General features: G+C 43.5%; 1 protein-coding gene across 1 annotated transcript in view; it reads left to right on the forward strand.

Annotated features, from left to right (window-relative positions):
* Positions 1–22,319, forward strand: part of Cdhr3 (cadherin related family member 3) — a 70,894-nt gene that overhangs the window by 45,142 nt on the left and 3,433 nt on the right. Inside the window, exons 9-17 of the mRNA XM_090332225.1 lie at positions 3,444–3,615; positions 6,125–6,227; positions 7,186–7,284; positions 8,734–8,960; positions 11,491–11,662; positions 13,905–14,155; positions 16,362–16,543; positions 18,973–18,986; positions 20,975–21,006. Coding sequence (XP_090188351.1) covers positions 3,444–3,615; positions 6,125–6,227; positions 7,186–7,284; positions 8,734–8,960; positions 11,491–11,662; positions 13,905–14,155; positions 16,362–16,543; positions 18,973–18,986; positions 20,975–21,006 — 1,252 coding nt within the window. The remainder of the gene's footprint in view (positions 1–3,443; positions 3,616–6,124; positions 6,228–7,185; positions 7,285–8,733; positions 8,961–11,490; positions 11,663–13,904; positions 14,156–16,361; positions 16,544–18,972; positions 18,987–20,974; positions 21,007–22,319) is intronic.

Consider the following 22,319-nt stretch of genomic DNA (forward strand, 5'->3'; position numbering starts at 1 on the left):
CAGATGGATGGGGGCCAGGGCAGCTTGCCTTTGAGTCAGGGATTGATGGATGAATGGGAGTGGCTTTCCAAGCCACACAGTTAGGGGGAAAAATAGCAAGTGTCAGGGAAGAATGATAGAACGTGCCTGGGCTGGAGATGTAGCTCAGACCACATGTCTACACGTAGGAAAGCTCTGAATTAGATTCCCAGCACACACACACACACACACACACACACACACACACACACACACACATCATCATCATCATCATCATCATCATCATCACCATCACCATCATCGCAGCCTCCCCGAGTGTGTAGAGTTGTTTTCGAGATCCAGATCCCCAAATGAATGTCATTGATTGAGTTTAAAGCTCACAGTGAATCTGACAGACATTAAGAGATTCATATCTGGTGGGGGAAACTTTTTTGGACCAGTCCTTGAAACCACTATTCTTACCCTGTAAATGAGAAAAGTACTGTATGCGTCTTGGAGAGAAAGGGATTAGAGAGTGTTTTTAAAGTACTCCTATGATCTGTATGCAGCTGGTGTTTAATAAGTGTTATCTATCCTAAGTATTTACTACATGTGGGATCAAAGCAGGAAATGCAGGTCCAGGCCTGTTGAAACACAGATGTTCTCTTTGCTAGGAGGCAAAGTGGAGATTCAGGTACCACTGCTTTCTCCTCGGCAAACAGGCCTCCCTCCCCCTCAGCTACAAGACCATTCTTTCTGTTAGAGCTTCCTCTGCAGTTGCTGAGCCTCAGACCTATTCAGCTGTCTTTAGAAGAGGCCATGGAATGTAGAAGGGGCATATTTTGGTTGCAGAGAGAAGTATACAGGATTAAAGAACTTAACCCAGGCTCTTTTAACATGGGTGTTCTGAAAACCAGATGCCAAGACAAGATTAATTATGTAAGGCTTTGAATTGGGGGAAAATACCTGCGGTAATGAACAGGAAAGAGCTGGATGGGACTGAGAGTTCAGTGGGGTTTTTGATCAGACTAGGGTGAAAATCTGGCCTGGGGGAAGAAGAGAGAGAAAAAGTGGTTGGAAATGTTCCAAATGACCATGCAGCCTAAAATCCAATTCACCAGGAAGATTGAAGGCATGGCCCAAGTGGTTTGCCTAGCAAGTACAAGGCCTTGAGTTCAAACCCCAGTACCACTAAAAACAAACAAACAGAAAAACCACCAAAAGAGTCCTGGGATCAAAGGCAGAGGTCATAGGGCAGAAAGAGCCTGTCATAGTATTTCTGCCATACCCAGTTATCAGTACTTGCTTCAGACTTGGTGCTGGATTTCAGAGCACAGCAGCCACCACCTGCTTTCAGCTACATTCCCGAGTTGAAAGTCTTCACCATTCTCATGGCAAGCACAATATATTTTTTCCATATATTTTTTATTGTAATTAATTATATTTGCCAGATAGAAGGTGCATTACTTCACATACATTGATACCCTTTCTCAGCACAAAACATTTTTGCAAGTAATTCTGCTAAGGCAAAATATGATTGAAGTAGAGAACAAAAACTAGCTACAAATTCCTCCATCGGTGTACTATTCCCTTGTGATATGACTTTGCTAGTCCTCAATCAAGAGGTGGCTCTCTATTTGAACTTGGGCTTGAGCGTGTGAATGCTTTGGCTGCTGGCACAGTCACAAACACAGGCCAACGGGGATTGCGGATGGCATGTGCATTGAGACTTCATTTCTCTTGCTACTTTGGAACACTGGGAACTCCCTATGAAGAGCCTAGACCAGCCTCTCAGAGGATAAAACACAGCAAGGAACCATCTTCCCCACACCAACCATGGGAGCCACCTTAGTTCTCTGGCCTCAGCCAAGTTGCCAGTGACCATGGAGCCTAGCCAAGCCCAACCAGGATCAAAAGGACTCCAGATAGTATGAGAAAGAAATGCCTGTTTTTTTAAACTGCTCAGTGATATAGCAAAAGCTAACTGTTATGATCTATGCCCATTTTATAGATGGAGAAACTGAAACCCAGAGGCATGATTAAGGCCCTTGATAAGTTGAAGCCTACAAGTGTTAGCCTTCCTCAGTCCCCCATACCAACCTAGACTTGAGCAGAGGCTCTGAGTTCAAGGTAGTTTTATTCATTTCTATTACTTACTAGCCATTAGGTCAATTTCAGGAGCCTAAAATTCAACCAATAAAAAAACCTCTTTTTGAAGGAATGATAGTAAATTACTTAGGAGATGCAGAATACAACTCCATTGCAAGGCAAAGTGATTTTTCTCTAATCAGACTATGAACTCCTGCAGGCATGGGGGTGAAACTGATAGTTCTCTTATGTTCATTCATTGAACAGACATTTATTGAGTGTTTAAAGGACAAAGCAAAGATCTCTGCCCTGGTGGAGTTTATATTCCAGGGGATACAGAGACAATAGACAGGAGATATAAGTAAAATATATGGCATGTTGGATAATGACAAATGCTAGGAATTCCAAATTGAAGGAGGCATGGAAGAGGAGATGATAGGAGTCCCTGATAATTTAGGTAGGGGAGCCTCACTGAGGAGATAGCATTGGGTTAGAAGCTAAAGAAAGTGAAATAAGGTAGGGCATTAGTCAAGTTCCCAACACAACAACAAATACCTGAAGCAATCAACTCATAAGGAGAGAACGTTGTGAAGGTTTCAGTCCATGCCTGGATGACCCCATTGTTTGGGCCCGGGGTAAGGCAGTGAGTGCATCATGATGGGAACATGTGGTGGAGCAGAACCACTCACTTCTTGGCCAGGAGAGAGCAAGGAAAAGGTGTTGGAGAGCCCACAATCCTCTAGAAGGTTTGTACACAATGACCTGCCTTTCTCCCATTAGGCCATACCTCTTAAAGACTGTACCATCTTGCCAAAAGTACCACCCTAGAGACCAAGGCTTTTGGGGGCTAAACTATCACAGGCAAACTTAATGGATATTTATGAAGAAAGTATTCCACAGCCAGTATAACCACCCAGAGCCAGAGGCTGGTAACAAGTGAAGGAAGCACCAGGAGGCCCTGGTGGCTGGGGGCGTGTGAACAAGGAGAAGCAGGAAGGAGATGAAGACAGGTGATGGGCAGCACACCAGGAGGGGCCGGGAGGTCAGTTAGGACCTGGAATGAAATCAACATCTCTAGGTTTAAAAAAATGGGCGGGTGTGGGGGGGATGGTAATGGGTACCAAGACATGTGAAAGGGTATCAATGTATGTGAATTAATGCACCTTCTATCTGGCAAATATCATGTAACCCTTTTACTAATTACAATAAAAAAAGGAAAAAAAATGGCTAGAAGGAGGTAAATGCAGAATCAAGGAGACCAGTAGGGAGGCTACTGTAATAACCTAGAGCTTGCTTTGAATTGAAAATGAAGTAGAAATGACTTGTCTAAGGCTTCAGTTAGAAGGAACAGTTACCCACTTGTTCAGTGAAAATACTGAGCTCCATCTTTCCTCCAGTATTAGAGTGACAGAAAGAGCAGCCAATGGGACATTGCTTCTGGACCTGAACAAGTTCTGCTTTGATGATGACAGTGAAGCACCGAACAACAAATTCAACTTCACCACACCATCTGGAGTGGGGAGCAGCCACCGATTTTTACAGGATCCAGCTGGCTCTGGGAAAATTGTGGTCAGTTTATGGTCATTGCCTCATTAAAGGGCACCAGGGGAGCTGGTCAGGCATGCACAGTGCTTTTGCCACCCCACAGAGAGACATTTCCGAGGTAGCCCCCTCTCAGAGCCACTGTAACTGACAAGCTTAATAGTGGGTTTGTGTCCCTGCCTGCTCTTTATTTCACCCATGTCCCAGAATTACTCATTAGGCATTGCTGTGCTGAGGGCACTAAGGACTGGATTCTTCCTTTTGAAGCTTGAAATGGCGTGCCTGCTTAGTGAGCCTTTATAGACGCATTAGTGCCCTTGGAATGCAGGCTCTTTTGTTTATTCGAGTGCTCATTCCTCAAACGAGGTGTGAGGGAGAAAAAGCAGGGCCAGGGTCATGAATTCATCTTGATAGATTCCACATCATAGAACCAACCAGAGACCCGAAGAGGAATGAGACAATGAGGTATGAAACTATAAAAGTATATCCAGTGCCCATGCAGAGTTGGATGGCTGGGCATGGAAGGTAGGCTTGGCAAACCATGAGAGACCCTTACAGGAAAGGAAAGGCAGGGAGAGCGTCTTGAGAATATTTGCAGCTGAGACAAGATCTGAGAGAGGAGGGAGGGCAAGCAGCACACATCCTTCTTTCCACTCTACCCCTCCTTCTCTACTGTCTCTACTAAGTCCTCCTTCAGTCCCCAAGAGAATCTTACCAATTTTATTTATAGTGTTGTATTAAAAAAAAAAACATTTCTAGTTGGATGCTAGAGTCTCATGTCTGTAATCCCAGCTACTCAAGAAATTGAGATCTGAGGATCAAAGTTCAAAGCCTCCAAATAGACATATCTGAGAGTTAAAAATATATTTTTTCTTTATTGTCCAGGTAATGTATAGAAGGGCTGCAGTCACTTCGTCAGGTAGTGGGTATATTACTTCTTGAACATTGATACCCCTTTTCATGTTTTTGTCCCCCTTGCCCTCCCCCAACCCTCTCACAATCATCTTGTTTTCCCTACTTCCCTTCCCTGCTTCAAATAAACAAATAAAGGTATATACAATGTACCAGATAACAAAGTCAGATACAGTAACCACCTGAGATTAACCATAAGAGGAAAAAAAGAGAAAAGAAATACCTGCACAAAGTACATTGAGAACAACAATCACAAAGATAAACCTCTTGTTTCCATATCCTAGAGTTCATTTTGTTTAGTCTCATCCTATATGACCATATGTACATATCTTTTGAGCCATTGTGATCCTTTACTAGGAGAGTCCTAGATGTGTACTAATTATTACAAATGAGGGAAACCATGAAGGGTATGTTCTTTTGGGTCTGGCTTACTTCACTTAATATGATTTTTTCTAAGTCTTTCCATTTCTTTACAAATGGGGTGATGTCATTCTTTCTGATGGCAGCATAGAATTATGGCATCTGGGTTGGTTCTATATCTTAGGTATGGTAAATAATGCTGCAATGGATCATTGTGCTAGTAGGTTTAGTATGTCCTTGTTTCTGGACATTTGGGTACATGCCAAAGAATGCAATTGCCCGGTCATAGGGGGGTTAGTCTTTGAGGAGTCTCCATACTTCTTTTCAGAGTGGCTGAATGAGTTTACACTCCCACCAACAGTGTAGTAGCATTCCCTTCCGGCTGCACCCCTGCCAGCATCTATTGTTATTAGGATTCTTGATAATAGCCATTTTAATTGGAGTGAGGTGGAATCTGAAAGATGTTTTGATTTGCATCTCTTTTATGGTTATTTTTCTCTTCAGAGAAGTCTCTTTAAGTCCTTAGCCCACCTTTTAATGGGATGGTTGTTCCTTTGAAAATTTGGTTTTGAGAGATTCAATTTTTTGAGCTGAAGGTGTATTTTAGATATGCAGCCCTTGTCTGTTGTATGGCTAGTGAAGATCTTCTCCCACTCTGTGGACTTTCTGAGAGACTCTTATCTCCAAATAACCTGTAAAACACTGGACTTAGAAGTGTGTCTTAAGTGGTAGAATGCTAGCCTAAGCTAAGGATGAACACAAGGCCCTTAGTTCAAGCCCCAGTACTGTTACAAAATAATAAGAAGAAAAAGAACACATTTCTCTGTTTCTCTGGTTAGGAAATTAATCTGTGTTTATTGCAGAAAATATAGAAAACAGAAGCACAACACTATGTGGAGATAAATATGGTCAACATTTAGTTTATTTCCTTCCTCTCTTTTCTGCACATCTATTGTGTATATGTATACATGTGTGCATGAATAGGCTAAGGAATAGAAAATATCCCTAAGCAAAAGGTTCAATATTGTATTTTATTTCAACACATCTGAGGTAGTGGGCTTTTGCCTTTTGGGTCAGAGTGCTGGGTGAGCATCTTTGTACAAAGATCGTCTCTGGTAAGTTCTGCTGGGTAAATTGGTGCACAGCTCCTCTAATGCATAGGTGAGTGCTTTCCAAAAGGATTGTGGCAATTTGCATATCCACTCATAGTGTTTGGAAGTACCTTTGTCAGCTCCTATAACTTCATATCTCTGTTTTAACCTAGTTGATTGGGGATCTGGATTATGAAAACCCAAGTAACCTAGCAGTTGGCAATAAATTTGTGGTGATGACCCAGGTGCAGGACATGGCCCCTCCTTACTACAAAAGCAAGTATCGTTTTGACTTATTTCATGTGCATCTCCGGTGTGCTTTTGATGGTATTGTGCTAATCTCCATCCTACTAGCTGGGCTTTAAGGTAGGAAACCCACTTTCTCTTTCTTTAGGAGGGCATGCCAGTACTGGGGCATGAGTTCAGGGGCATGAGTGTCATGAGTATGAGCTCAGGGCCTTACATTCTTGCTTGACTTTTTCTGCTAAAGGCTGGTGCTCTACCACTTGAGCCATACTTCTACTCTCTGCTTTTTTGCTAGTTAATTAGAGATGAGACTCGTAGGTTTATGTGCCTGGGCTGCTATGAACACTTGAGCACAACCCTGAGATCTCAGCCTCCTGAGTAGTTAGGATCACAGGTGTGAGCTATGAGCCCCAGAGCTCCTCTTGTTTCTTGACTGATTCACAGAGGGTCTTTAAGAGTCTCTCTGCCTCCAGTCTTACTCTTTCTAGTGCAGCTTCTCCATTTCTGTCGGTGGCTTTTCAGCCAATGCAAACGCCATCATAGCACTTAAGTGTGTCCTGTAGCTTTCAAGCTCAGGTCCAAACTCTTGCTTAGCATGCAAGAACATTCATTATCTGCTGTTTAACTCTAGCTTCAGATCCCATCCCTTCCCCAGCAGCTCCCCATCCTGCCCCACTTTTTCCAACTAGACCACGTAGCTGGGAAGATTTCTGAATGAATCATGCAGTTTTATGCTGTGATATTTTTGTGCATGCCTAGACTTGCTCTCCCAACCCCAATTTCATACAACTCCATTTGCCTCTGTCTTTGTGAAGTTCAGCTTCCAGCTCCTCCCCCAGGTACCCTAAACATCTTGAGGGCAGGACCCACCTGATCTGATCCACCTGCATCCCAAAGCCTGCCCTTGCAAGATGCTTTTTAAAATGTTCAATGAACAAATGGAAAAGTATGGGTCACAATTTAAACTTGTTTCTATTTCCATTTTTAGATACTATCTACATTTCTGTACTAACACACCCAGAAAATGAATTTCCTCTCCTCTTTGCTAGCCCATCGTATGTATTTAATGTGTCAGAAACAAAACCAGGTAAGTAATAGCCAAAACATATACCACAGCTCTCTCTGGGCTCACATCAAATGCATGTCCCACAGAGGGGAAATCTCAAGCCAGAGGCCTCCAGTGTGTTTTGCACAGCAATTCACAGTGGATTACCATTTATTGCATCTTTAAAAAAAATTGTCCTTGCTGTCATGGAACCCTTCAGGTAAAACTTGGATTTTGAAAACTGTTTATTAAGCCATGCTTCTCTGGATCCCCTGATTGCTTCTTTGTCTACTTGTCTGATTCCAGAATCCTTCCCTTTTCTATCCTACGTTTTCTCCTGGTCTCCACTGTGTTTTTTTTCCCCAGCTCATTCAGAGAATTGAAGTGTCCAAAAATAGCCAAGGTTTCCCATTTCTCTATTTCTTTCATCTAAAAACAAAATAAGGATATTTTTTTTTCTTCTTCTTCTTGGGCTCACTAGAAACTTCTCTCTCATACTCCTTTCTCTCTTTATAAACTTTGATTCTGGTAGACCCTTCTCCCACTGGGAAAATACTTGCTGCTTCCAGCTTCTGATTATCCCCATCTCTCCTCTTTGAAGGCAACACTGTCAGCACTTCTGTGTGATCCACTATATAAACATCCAAGTACAACAGACTTCCCCACAGGCTGGCACTTTGAGATATGGATACTTGTTCCATAGTTAAGAAATAGTACACTCCATGTAAAATTTTCTCTATTTTATTCTTTCTTTATGATACTCTTTATTTCTTGACATTAACCTTTAAAGCAAAGTACAAAAAGGGAGTCCAGAGAAAATTCTTTTTAATTCCTTTCACCTTACCCTATGTGAATAACACATTCAATAAGAATAGAACATCAAAAAGAAAAAGAATAGAACATCATATAAACCTGTAGCCCTCACTACAATTATTTTTGACTACCTATTCTGGGTCATATTCGTGGTGCTGGACTATAGAACTCAAAGAGAAAGTACTGTGGAAAGGAGAAAAATTTATGAGAAAAACTATAAAACAAACAAGCCAAATCTCCAGTAGCTTCACCAATGGTATTTGTGAAATAAGCCAAATAGGGCTGTATTTTAAAAGGTACTCTCTGTAGATTTCTTCATCTTGTTTCTAAGAGCCATTCGTGCTCATTGAAGAAGATGGGAAAAATACAAGAGTTATGAAGAACTGTGCTGAGAGATGGGTGTGTGTGCATGAGTGTTCCTTGCACTGTTGTTTTCCATGGCAACATGATCAGAGGCTCTGTAAAGGCCAAGAATTGTCTTTACACCTTGTGGCCCTGCTTGGACCACCAGTAGGTACTCACTAGAATTATTTGAGTCTAAGAGAAACTAAGGATAAAAAGCAAACAGAGTTTGAACAGCAACTCTTTCTGCCCATGGCTGTAAGGGCATCTGTTCACATATCAGTCCCTCTCCACCCCATGCGATCTGGACTAATCACAAGTACTTTATTCTTCCAGCTAGGACGCGGGTGGGACAGGTGCAGGCAGCTGACAACGACTACCCACAGAGCAGCATCTCATACTCCATCTCCACCGGAGGAGCCAGCTCCCAGCACCCCAGTATATTTTGGATAAATCCCAAGACAGGAGAACTCCAGCTAGTCACCAAAGCAGACTATGAGACAACCTCCATCTATGTTCTTAGAATCCAGGCCAGCAATGACGAGAACACAAGCTCAGTCACTGTGAGTGGGACACCTGGTTTCACTTAAGTCTCTATCACACTCAGGCAGCTACGCCAGTGAACAACCTCACAGGCAGTCCTTACAGAGGTGAAGAGAAAGCGTCATGATGCCCAGGACAGAAAGATTCTCATGTGTATTTAAAGCCGGAGTTTGTGGCTCACTGGGAGAAGGGTTGGGATTAGTGACCAAACACTGGGTTATCTGTTCAATCCACAAAACCACTTTGTGGGACAAGGATCCTCCTCTGGGCTTTTGCCTTCCCAGTGGGCTGTGGTGAGAGGCACACTGCCAGGAGATAGCTGTGACTCTGTAGTTCTGTATCATTTCTCAAAGAGCAGTTTGGCCATGCTGCACACACCAGATGGAACAGTTCTTACAATGATGCTGTTAGTCTGCTTTGTGTAAAGAAAGGCTGACTCGGGGCTCATATATCTGGAGGTCACATCTATGATTAGATTGGCCCCATTTGAGTGCTCACATCTCCAGCCAGGAAACAGAGTAAAGATAAGCCAGGACCCCACAGGCCCCTTGAGAACAGGTTCCCAATGACCGATGACCTCCTGTGGGTTTCCTGTGTCCCACTGGCCCTCCCTCTGGATACCAGATGGGCTTTTGAGGGGACACTCATCCAGACCACAGTCATGTCTACTACCTGGAATTGTGTTTCCAAGCCCTTGATGCCCCTGCATCTCGTGATGGGTAGAATGTCACTGAGTCATGTGGGGCCTGAGGCCCTACATTACTAACATGCTTCCCAGAGGTACTATTGCTTCCGGCCCAGCACCACACGTGGGGTAGCACATAAGGGTCACTTAAGGGCCTACCCGGTCTGTGGGGACAGTGGGAAGGATAGAGGAGGGCCCCATGATGCCTTCAATGATATAACTCTTTCTTCTTTCCCATTAGTAAAGTGAAAAGGTATAAAGGCAAATGGACTCTTGGTCGCAGCAGGCAATGCTTGGAGGCAGTGCTTGATTGGCTCCGAGTCAGGGAAACAAGTTCATTTTTCAGCTTTTATTCCAGTTGTTCCAGGGAGTCTGAGCAAAGATTGTCTCTGTTTCTGTGATCCACTGGTAGGAAGTCACCTGATTAAACCAAATACCCAGTTGTCCAGTTCTTCTGGTGACTTGCTTTTCAATTAACGGGATCATGTTTCAACTGAGGCATGAGGCTCGACCTTGCTAGTCAAGCAAAGTTAGAGATAATTGCAGTTCGTTAGGTTGGAGGTTCTTCTTTACTTTTTTTTTTTTTTTTTTTGAGGAAAATGAATGAACTCCACTTTGGGAGCTAACTAGAGTGAACATTTCAATTCATTCCTGGGCTCAGAAATAGCTGAAACCCCCACATTTTGTAGATAGAATATGACTCAAAATTGATAAGCATTTTAAAAAGTGTGATGAGCTAAATGATCACATAAGTCCTTTTCAGGACTGACATTCTATGATTTGTGCTAGCAGGCATTCTGGTCTCCATGATAATTCACCCTGCATAAAAGGCCACCACAGAAGACGAGAGTGGCCTTTCTTGTGGCAGGTCAGCTCCTGGGCCCCGTGTGGGGCTAATAACCCAAGTTACAGATGAGATCTGGCCTTCACCAGGCCCACTGGCTCTAGCCCACTGCTTCTCGGCCTTAGTTGCATAGTAGAGTCAACTGGGGAACATAAGACAAAGTACCTGTTCCTGTCTTAGAGGCTCCAATCATCTGGTCTGACATGGGTCCAAGAACATAGAGCCAACATTCAGAACCATCCCTGCGTACACCAAAGACAGAAGGTGAACTTCCCACTCACAAGGAGAGGCAGACAATGAATAATGGGTCCCTCCAAGTCCATAACTATTGCTAGAGAAGAGCTCAGTCATCTTCTGGGAACTGGTTTTGCCCAGAACCACATGTATATGGAGAGACGTGTGTGTATGCATTTTATGTACTCATATGCAATGAAGATGGCAACAACATTTGAGGTAGGACAAAACTGAATTTGAATCCTAGCTCATCTACTTATCAGCTGAACAGTCCTAGGTCAATTATCTGCTCTTTCTCAGCTGCCTTCCCTCACCTACCAAATGGAATGACCATGGTACTTCTCTCACATGGGGTTAAGTGAGACAGTCTATGAAAAGAACAGTTTGAACAGAAGCTGGCACCCAATTAACACAGTGAATTGTAGCTCTTAGAATGACAGCCTCACTGGCACCAGTGGCACATACCACTCATCCTTGGGAGGCTGAGATCAGGAGGATTAAGGTTTGAGGCCAGCCTAGGAAGAAGTACCTTCAAGACCCCATCTCAGTGGCAGAAGTTGAGCATGGTGGTACATGGAGCTGCCATCCCAGCAACAATGGGAAGCTTAAAATAGGAGGATTACAGTCCAGAGCTGGACTGGGCTGGGCAGGAAGTAGGACTCTATTTAAAAACTAACCACTGTGTGTGTGTGTGTGTGTGTGTGTGTGTGTGTGTGTGTGTGTGTGTGAGAGAGAAAGAGAGAAAGAAAGAGAGGAAGAAAGAATGATCACCTCCTCATTCGTCTAGGTTACTGTGAACATCATTGGGGAAAATGATGAAAAGCCAATGTGTACCCCAAACTCTTATTTCCTGACTATCCCTGTGGATCTGAAAGTTGGCACAAATATACAGAATTTCAAGCTGATCTGTACGGACCTTGATTCCAGCCCCCAATCTTTCCGCTACTCCATTGGCCCAGGTACACAGTACTTGATGTTATGAGAGTTGTCCAGAGAGGCCTGTGAGACCCGATTACCCAGGTCAGCTCACATGTTGAGCTAGGCACAGTATGTGCTGGGTTGGGGAGGGGTGAGGTGGAAGGACATAGTTTGGATGTAGAAGGGTGAGGAGTCCAACAGTTGTATACTGCCCTGTGCTTTTTTTTTTTTTTTGCCTGTCCTGGGACTTGAACTCAGAGCCTGGTGCTATCTCTGAGCCTCTTTGTGCTCAAGTCTAGTGCTCTACCATGTGTGCTACAGTGTCATGTCCAGATTTTTTTAGTCCTTTCTTGAAAATAAAAGTCTCCTGGGGACTTTTCTGCCTGTTCTGGCTTTGAACCCCTAACCTCAGATCTCAACCTTCTGAGTAGCTAGGATTACAGGCGTGAGCCACTGGTGCCCAGCTGGGTAGGCTTCTTGTAGTTTCCTGCCTCACCAGTTTCCCATGTCCTTTGCATGTATGGCTGTAGAAAGGCATAGAAAGTGTGAATTCCATTGATGGTGGATTCCATCCTCACCCTCAGCCTCAATTCCTGAACTATATTATAAGTGCTAAATCACATTTGTATAGTGTTTATTTTTTATTTTTATTTTTGCCAGTCCTGGGCTTGAGCTCAGGGCCTGAGCACTGTCCTTGGACTTTCTCAAGACTAGAGCTCTACCACTTGAGCCTCAGCAACACTTCTGGCTTTTTTTTCTATGTATGTGGTGCCAAGGAATCGAACCCAGGTCTTCGTGCATGCTAGGCAAGCACTCTACCATTAGGCCAAACTCCCGGCCCCTGTATAGTGTTTTAAAAATAAAATAGTCCAATTCTTCAACCACCCCTTTTCCTGAAAGCTTAGAGTGGGGGCAGGGAATCCCGGGTCTCTTAGGCTAATAATAGGTAAAATAGATTAAATGCATTTTTTTAAAACATGTCCTCAGTAATTCTCTTCTGTGCCATTCATTTTCTATCTTTAAAAATATACCATTGTGGGGAGGAAAAAAAAAAAGAGCACCCCTCAATGGAAATCAGACCAAAATAGCTCATCTAATGAAGTGCAGGGGCCAGAGATTTAAACCCAAACAAGCAAAGCAATTCCATACAGAAGAGTAAAAAAATCCATCTTGGCCTCCTGCTGAGCTCTGGCAGAGCAGGAACCTGAGCAGTAGGCAGCCTGTGAGCTGATGTGTCACAAAACCCAGGGGCAGACACTGCCTGGAGACTGCAGTTGCTGGAGATGGAAATAATCCATACTGAGAACCCTAAGGCCTTTACAGAGCATTTTGCTGCTAAGGGAGTAAAAATTGCATCATCTCCTGCTCCATTTACTGGATTGCAGTTGGTAATGAGTCTGGAGCCACCAGAGGAGTGAGCAAGAGCCAGGCGCAGGCTGACAGCCTTCCTGCCCTAGGCTCTCTGAGCTCTGAGCTGTGAGCCTAAACAGAGCAGAGTATGGTGGGAGAGGTAAGATTCAAAGGGACCTGGGGCTGCAGTCTTTGCAAAGCAAGAAGGCACTGCAACCAGTGTGACCAGCCAGCTTCCATGAAAGGCATGGAGTGAACGTGGGCTATGACATGGGAAGTAATCTTCACTATCTTCTTCCCATCCATTCGCTGGTCCAAGTGTTCCATAGGTGTTTACCAAATAAAAGCTCAAGGATTAGCTAGCAGGGGCTCCCCAGGATTATGAAACCTCTGTGGCTAGTGACATCAGGATAGCTCTCTATTGTCCTTTCCCACTCATCAATTGGGAACAAGAATTTCATGAAATTTCTGATATAGCTAACGCTTCAGTATACCTGACCCTAGGACCTTAGAAACCCAGTGTATACCTGCTGAGTGGACATTTGAAGAAAGGACCAAATCCAGTTTTCTTGTCTGTCTGTATGTCTGTCTACCCACGTATCTAATCTGTTTGTCTGTCTGTCTGTCTGTCTGTCTGTCTATCTGTCTCCTTTTGTGCTGATACTGGATCTTGAACTCAGGACCTCTTACTCTCATTTGCCTTTTTTTGCTTAAGGCTCATGGTCTACCACTTGAGCTGCACCTCTGCTTCCAGCTTTTTGGTAGTTAATTGAAGGTAAGAGTCTCATAGACTTTCCTGCTCGGGCTGTCTTTGAATCATAGTCCTCAGATCTCAGCCTCATGAATAACTAGGAAAACAGGTAAGATATTAAGCCTTTATTGTGAGCTCTCCTTCCTCCTGTTGGCTAACACCCTGCATCTAATCTCATTTAGGCAATGTCAACAATCATTTCACCTTTTCTCCCAATGCTGGCTCCAATGTTACTCACCTGCTGCTAGCATCTCGTTTTGACTATGCCGGTGGTCTTGATAAAATTTGGAACTACAAACTACTTGTCTACATAACAGATGACAACTTGTTGCCTGGCAGGAGGAGAGCAGAGGCTCTTGTTGAAACAGGGACAGTGACTTTAAGTATTAAGGTCATTCCCCATCCAAGCACAGCTGTCACCACAATTCCCAGGGTAAGAGATTGGGGGACCTGCATCCCCAGCCACCTGCCCTTGCTATTTCTGTCAAGGCTGCTTTTAGCCCAGAAAAAGTGGGGGATAAACTGAAAAGAGTCGAATCATTTAGCTGAATTTGAGTGGCTAAATTGTGTGGTAGATGAAGAGCTGAGCAAGGCCTTGGCCTTCTAGAATTATTAACTTCCTTTTCTTGTAAAGAGGGATGTATATTTATAGAAAGACCTGTGATAGGTTAAACATTAACTGCCCCTGGCATGGGAGCCAATTTTCATAAGCATGGGGTTAGATGCTATCTGCACAGCCCCTTCTCTGTTTTTCCATAAGAGCCATTGGCTATCAATGCCCACAAAGCCTGGAAGCTAGCTAGCTACCATCTGCTCTTTCCTATCTCTTCCCAAAGGTCACTATGTGTACTCCAATCTACTGACAGTGACATAATTGCATTATGCATCAATCACTTTGGTGAATAAGCCAAAAAATGGTCTCTGCGCTCACAGAACTTAGGATATAGGTCAGAGTGTCTCCAAGTTTAGTTGCTAGACCAGCAACACCAGCACTCCCTAGAAACATACTTTAAAATGTAGGTGTTTTTCTAGGTATGAGATTACATCTGTAATTCCATCTATTATTCTGGAAGTAGAGATAGGAGGATCAAAGCCTGTGTAAAAGTTAGCAAGATCCTAACTCAAAGATGAGCTAGGTATTGTGATTCTCTCCTATAGTTCCAGCTCCTCTGGGAAGCAGGGATCGGCTCAAAGTGAGAGGCAAAAGTGAGAGATCTTGTCTGAAAAGCAAAAGTTTGATAAACCAAAAAGACTGGGGACATTTGCCTAAATCACCATTACTTCCTGGGAAGGATGTTGGAACCTGGAATCTCCAAACCAGCAACTTAAGTTCTCAGAATTTCTGATGTACACTAAAGTTTGAGAGCCACTGACCTAGAAGAGGAGGCTAATTACAAACTAGTATACCAGTGAATAAATAATTACAGATTATGTTCAATGGTAGGACAAATCTAAGCAGGTGGTGCAACAGAATCAGGATCATTTCCCCTGTCCCCTCCTTTTGTCCCATTTCCTCCTCCTAGTTAAGAACTACCCACTGGTAGCCTGCCATATGAAAGTAATCAGAACCATGGAAAATTACCTGTGGAGGATAAACTTCTGCCTCCCAGAGTCTTGCCAAGGGCTAGGTAATGCTTCTCTCTCCTGTGTTTCAATCCAGTGAGTAGAGACATATGCCTTTCACACAGCTGTGACTAAAACACCTGATAGGAGAAGCTAAAAAGAGGAAGAATTTGTTTTGGCTTGTAAATTTAGTGGGTTCAGTTCATGTTCCCTGGTGTTACATGTTTGGGCAGAGCCCCATGACAGTAGAACTTTGTAACAGAGGAGGTTCTTCACCTCATGGTAGACAGGAAGTCGAGAGCCAGGAGGGTCTGGGGACCAAGCATAACCATTAAAAGCATGCCCTAGTAATCTACTTTCTGCAGTTAGTTATGCTCTACCTCCTAAAGTCTCCAGAATCTCCCCCCAAAATAGGACTGCTAGCTGTAGACCAAATAGTTGAGCACATGATCCTGTGGGAGATAGTTCATATTTGAAACAAGCTCCAAGGACTTCCAGTGTGGAAAGAGCTAGAAATCCCTATCCCACCACCACCCTGAGTAAAGAATTGCCTGCCACCTTCTTGGGGGTACTCATGACCCAATTGTGACATCTCCAAATCCCGAAATCTCCATAGCTTGTGTGTTATCTGTCTCCTACTCAGGGAAGCAGATGCTGAACTTGGTGTGATCCCAGCCCACTCATCTGGCAGTGGCAGCTGTACAGAGTGAATACTGAAAAGCCTACAAGGTGTTACAAAACAACGTTCATGGCTCGTGTCTTCTCAGTGAGAGACAATGGCTATATTAGTCCCTGGATTATGCTGTGCCATGGCAGAAAAACAACCAGTGGATGTTTTAGCTTTAGGAAAGAGAAAGACAGTGAATGAAATCAAGCCAGGAGTTGCTTTTCATTCACTAAATTGTCTGGGTTTGGACCTAGTGGATATTTGCAAAGTCTATAAATAAGGGGATGGATAGAAACAGGAAGATTGTAGCACACAGATGTCCAATTCACAATGCAAGTGCAGTAGAGATAAATACTTGACCCAAAGGAATATGGTGTGTCCAGCTCCCCTCCCCTCTCTGCCATTCAAGCCCAGAATCACCTACCAGATCCTCAGGGAAAACATCTACTCTTCATCTGCGTGGTATGTGCCATTCATCATCACTGTGGGCTCCATATTGCTCCTGAGTCTCCTGGTGACTCTGATCATCCTGTTGGCCAAAGCTATCTACAGACACTGCTCCTGCAAAGCTGGGAAGGACAAGAAACCTCTGTAAGTTGCTGGTGGGCTGGGCCTCTACCCCAGGATTTCTGGGCAGAGGAACGTGCCTGGAATGTAGGAAGACAGAAATGGAACTGCCCTTGGGCCCAGTGTACCTTCCTTGTTTCCTGTGGGACCAGGAAAGATCCCTTTAGTTTTCCCTGGCAACCTTTTCCCACCTTGATGGGATTGCAGGGTCAACAGTCTTTTAGGGACCTTGCCCTGGATAAAGGCTTGTTTGTAGAATATTGACAGGAAAGTATAGTATTAAAAGGAGCATAAAGCAAATGCAGAATTTGTTCTCAGTGACTCAGCTGGGCTTTGTATGACTATTGCCAGGGAAACAGGGTAAACCCAGGCCAAAATTCTCTCCACCCTGCTCTCACCTGTGCATGTACATGCTTCTCATAGTGAGAGCCTACATGGTGTCCTTGCCTGACTAAAGCAGAGTAGTGGCATGAGGTGACCACAATGCTGAATTGTCACCAAGTTCTCCCAGTTTCAGGGTTCTTAGCAGCTCTCACAGACCAATAATGAGGGACTAAACTTGCATTTTAGAACTAAACAAGGCATGTCCTCAGTTCTTAGCTTCATTATTTTCTATGGTTTGGGGCAAGTGAGAACCTCTGTAAGCTTCAATTTCCTTATTTGTAAGGCTAACCAATTTAATAAGTCAATGCAAAAAAAATAAGTAAAAGCACTTAGAACCACTCCTGATTCTTAAAAAAAATTTTTTTGCCAGTCCTGGGCTTGAGCTCAGGGCATGAGCATTGTCCTTGAGTTTTCTCAAGGCTAACACTTGAGCCACAGCACCACTTCTGGCTTTTTCTATGTATGTGGTACTGAGGAATCAAACCCAGGTCTTCGTGCATGTTAGGCAAGCATTCTACTACTAGGCCAAACTCCTAGCCCTATTTAAAATTTTTGTTGCATTATTTTTCAGAGTTAAGACCTAGTGAGATTAAGATTCCAAGTTTAATCCTATGTCCAGATATCTTGGGATATGGGCACCTCTAAATTCCAAGATTCCCCAATGGCAAAAATAAGGAGTGATAAGGCCCATATGCTTTTTAAAGATATTTGAAGACGAGCTGTTACTAGTCAGTTATTTTAAATCTATAGATGAAAGACTTCATTAGTAGAAGAAAGTGCATTGCAGTTTGCCATATTTATTGAGGAGGTTTGTTGCCAATGGCAACCTTGACTTCAAGGTAAGAAATCATTGAGCAGCTCCTGAAATTTAAAAGGGCATTTCGTTTGGACTCAGCTCACAAATTGACTTCTAAAAATTCTGATTGTGAAGAAGAGACATGTAAGCTTATAAGGATGGTGAGGGTGGCTGTGTCTTGTAAAGGTGGCTATGCCTTGTAATGGAATTTGGGTAGAAGATCCTGGAAGACACATGTGTATGACTCATGACTCATGTGCAGCCTATGGCTACATGATAAATATGCACCTTGAACCTGGTTGTTAAATATTGTTTTCAGCATGATCAACTTAGGGAAAGTAGCTAGAAATTCAGTCTTAGACCTGGCCTCCCTGAAAGTTAGTTGGTTATACAGCCAATATTTGTCAAAAAGTAAGTGATCAGTGACTGATTAAGAGTGAGGGAAAGAATGACACTGTACAAAAGGAAATGCACTCATTACCTGATTCATGTAATTATAATTGCTCTGGCTGAGTACTAGTAGCTCATGCCTGTAATCCTAGTGACTCAAGAAGTGACGTCTGAGAATTATGATTCAAAATCATCCCAGGCAGGAAAAGTCCACGAGACTCATCACTATTAAACTGTAAGTAGAGCTGTGGCTCAGTGATAAAATACTATTCTTGAACAAAAGAGCTCTGATACAATACCCAGGGCTCTGAGTTCAAGCCCCAGAACTGACAAAATAAATAAATAAAATGAAATAATAAATCCCTCTGTAGATCACCTTTATAATAACAATAAATAATCACAAAAGTAAGGGAGCAAATTACAGTCATAGAATATTAGAAATCATAATTCTCATGGACAGGGTTTAAATCCAGTTCTTCATGGTACAGGAAACCAAATTGAACAGCCAGTCCTGAACCTTCCCTGCCATGAGCAAAGCCCTTTACTCTGCTTTAATGAGGAGAAAAATGGGATGGGAAGAATTATCAGGCAGTCTGCCTGCCATGGTGATCATGCTCTCACCAGAGACATCATTTTCCCTGGATTTGAAATCCAGGGATTTCAAATGGCTTCAAATGTGTCAAACCCCAGAACCTCCCTAGTCCAATGACAGAGCTTCAGAGGTGCCACCTAAGCCTCTTCCTGGCCCCTTTTCAAGCCAGCCTCAAAAATCCTAAGGGACATGGATGCTCAAGGGATCTCATATTATTATGTGTGTTTCTATGCAGAATAGTTTCAGATTAATTAATTAATTAATGTGCATCCTCTTTCCCTCTGTCTATAGGGCAAAGAAAGAAGGTATGTACAGTGTCTTTTGATTGTTTGTAGGGTTTTGACTGCTATGTTGTTCTGAATAAAAGTGGCTCTAATTCAGAACCAATTAGGGCATAGGCATGTCCTGGTGGGTGCTTAGCTGCATCACTGTAGGTAGGGTAAATCAGAGGACAAAATGTTGCTGGAACATGGAAGGGTTGGGTACATGATGTCTTTGGTCCACTCTGCCCACTGTCCTGGGTCCTGCCTGCTTCCTACCCAGCTTCAATCAGATCAGCTTAAGCACCTACATCTGTTCCTCACCAAATTGGACTGGCATAAAAACTCTCCATGGGGGTGGGGGTCCAGTGGTACCTGCCTGTAATCTCAGTTACTTGGTAGTTTAGGAGTAGGAGGATCATAGTCGAAGGCCAGCTCTAGGCATAAACTCGAAACATTATTTTTTTTCTAGAAAAGACAGTATAAAAGAGCTGGTGGCCTGGCTTAAGTGGTACAGAGCTTTCCTAATAAGCACACGTACTGAATTTAATCCCAGTACAGCAAAACAAAACAAAGCAAGGCTCACTGATGTGTTATGCACAAGCAGTATCTACTTGCTGCTGCCTGAGGGGCAAAACCCTGTGCATTACTACTGAGCACATGCCTCCTCTGAAAGAACAAATGAGATTTCATTTTCGGGTTATAATGGATTTGATCAGTTTCACAGACTAGTTAGAAAGGGAGACTGAGGATAGTGAAATGGACCAGAAAGTTGGGAAACTGAATGAAGTCAATATGAGACCTTCAGGCCAAGAAGGCCTGAGTCTAGCCAGTGAATTATTGCCTCAAGATGTGAAGAGAAATATGATACAGATTTGAAAGTGTTACTTTAAAATGTTTGCCTGTGAGTCCATTCATACACATGTATGTATGTCCCTCTGATATGCTGAAAGCACAGCTAAGAAATATTTAAGTTTTAATTGTAATGGTTATTGACCATAGGAATAAGGTGATTTTTTTTTTGGTCGATTGTGGGGCTTGAACTCTAGGTCTGGACGCTATCCCTGAGTTCTTCACCTCAAGGCTACCGCCCTACCCCTTGAACCACAGAGCCACCTCCCTAAGATGATCTTAACAATGAAATCTCCACATGCTAGCTCCAAATTCAATGACTTTTTTTTTTTTAACCAGTCCTGGGGTTTGGATTCAGGGCCTGGGCACTGCCCTTAGACATTTTTTACTCAAGGCTATTCCTTTGCCACTTGAGCCACAGTGCCACTTCTGGCTTTTTCTGTGTACGTGGCTCCAGGAAATTGAGCCCAGGGCTTTGTGCATGCTAGGTGAGCATGTTCCCACTAGGCCATATTCCCCACCCAGCTCAGTTACTTTTTATAAAATGACGTAGGAAACAGATGCAAAAAAAATTTCCTGTGTTATGAATAAGTAAACAAACCTTCTTTCTCATCTCTAAAGCCATTTGAAAGTTGATTTTCTACCCAATATCCCATAATAATAATAATGTGTTTGAAAACTAAAATTGTACAGGTATGCACACACGTATGTATGTATGTATGTATGTATGTATGTATGTATGTATGTATGTATATGTGTACTGGTTTTTTTTCCTTTTATTGCCTTTATTGAGATTTAAACTCAGTATCTTGGACTTGCTCAGCTTACATTTTACACTTGAGCCATACCTCCAGCCTGACTTTTTGCTGGTTATTTTGGAGATGGAGTCTTGAAGACTTTTTGTCCAGGCTGGCTTTGATCTGTGAGCCTCCTGATCTCAGCCTCCTGAATAGCTAGGATTACAGGCCTAAGCCACTGAGACCTAGTGTATGGGTGGGTTTCTTCTGAGAAAGTGGAAAGCTGTCACCTGCCATGTTGACCGATAGAAAAATGCTTTGCTTTTTCCGTAAGACTGAGTTTGCAGTCTGTTTGGGGGAAATCCCATGGTGGAGATAGAAGTTTCAGGATCATTTGATGCCCAGGTGGCTGCCTGTTACTTCTACCTGTTTTCTTCCCTGCAGACAGGAAGAACACGAGGAGTGAGGTGATGGTGGTGAGTTTGTGGGGCTTGTGGTAACCTGGCTGGGGTTGGGGGGGCTGTCTCCCCTCAAGTCTCACAGGGCTGTTTATTATTCTGGGAGGTACAAGCATTTGGCCCAAGGCCCAGCTTACTGCACGATGAGCTCCTGATAGAATTCCTTCCCTCCACTGAACATGTCTGGGACTGTATTTGCAGAAGCACTGGGTTTCATAAATATTGAGTAGTGGTGTTGATTATCTGCACCAGCTCTCCAGCAGAGTGTGTTGGGGGAGTGGAGTTTATCCACCAGAACCGGTGCTTCCGCTCTCAATGGGATTTAATCTTTCTTTACTCTTCCACAACCTTGCAGAAAAGCTGTAAAGAAAGAGCCCTGCTTGGGGCTGAGCTTGCTCCGTGGCTTAGCCTAAATGACCTTGGGGATTGCTGGGCCTCTTTGAGGTTCAGATTTCCTCTTTTGTGAACTGGGGAGGAAAGATACCTGCCCTGAGGTAACAGGTGGGAAAATATTTGGGAATGAGGTGTCGCACAACTGAAGCTCAGAAGTAGCTGGAGCCTTCTGACTCCACCTCACCCCCTTCTACTTTCTCTTATGGAGCCTGAGGAATTCTTTGGGAAGTGACTCCCCCACACCTCCAGTTCTTCCCTCCTCCCATAATAGAACTTTGATCTACTCCAAGACATAGACATTTGGTAACTATGTGCAGTAAAGACACCAATGCCAGGCACTGAGTTCCTTCTTTAAGCAGGTCACCTTAGCCCTTCTGTGTTCGATGTAGCCTACATGTGGAACAGAGATTAGTCTCCAGAGATTCTGTCGGAGAGAAGTCCTCAGGCTTGACATTCAGAGATGGCTATAGAACGTGCGATATTGATCTATTAAACAAATTACCCCTCTCCCCCATGACTGCAAGAGGTGTCGCTGCTTAGATAATAAGATGATTCTTGTGATCCTTATTTCCTCCGGCCTCAGAGCTGGGGAGCTGTGGGAAAGAATGGAGGTGATCTTGCACATGATGAAAACGGACTTGAAAAGCTAAATAAATTCACACGCCCTTCTCAGTAGCCTGCTGAAAACCCTGGCCCAGCTGGGTACAGTGGCTCACATCTGTCATCCCAGCTAACTTGGGAGGCAGAGATGGGAAAGATTAAAGTTTGAGACCAGTCCCCTCTCATCACTAAATCAGGCTTGGTAGTACAATCTGTAATTGCAGCTACACAGAAGGCAAAGTAGGAGGATTGTGGTTTAAGGCCAATCTCAGCAACCCCCACCCCAAAGAGAGACCCTATCTGAACAATAACAAGCATAAAAAAGGTTGGTTGGGGGA

Source organism: Megascapheus bottae, chromosome 5 (genome assembly GCF_031878675.1).
Source record: "Megascapheus bottae isolate mThoBot1 chromosome 5, mThoBot2.hap1, whole genome shotgun sequence".
NCBI lineage: Eukaryota > Metazoa > Chordata > Mammalia > Rodentia > Geomyidae > Megascapheus > Megascapheus bottae.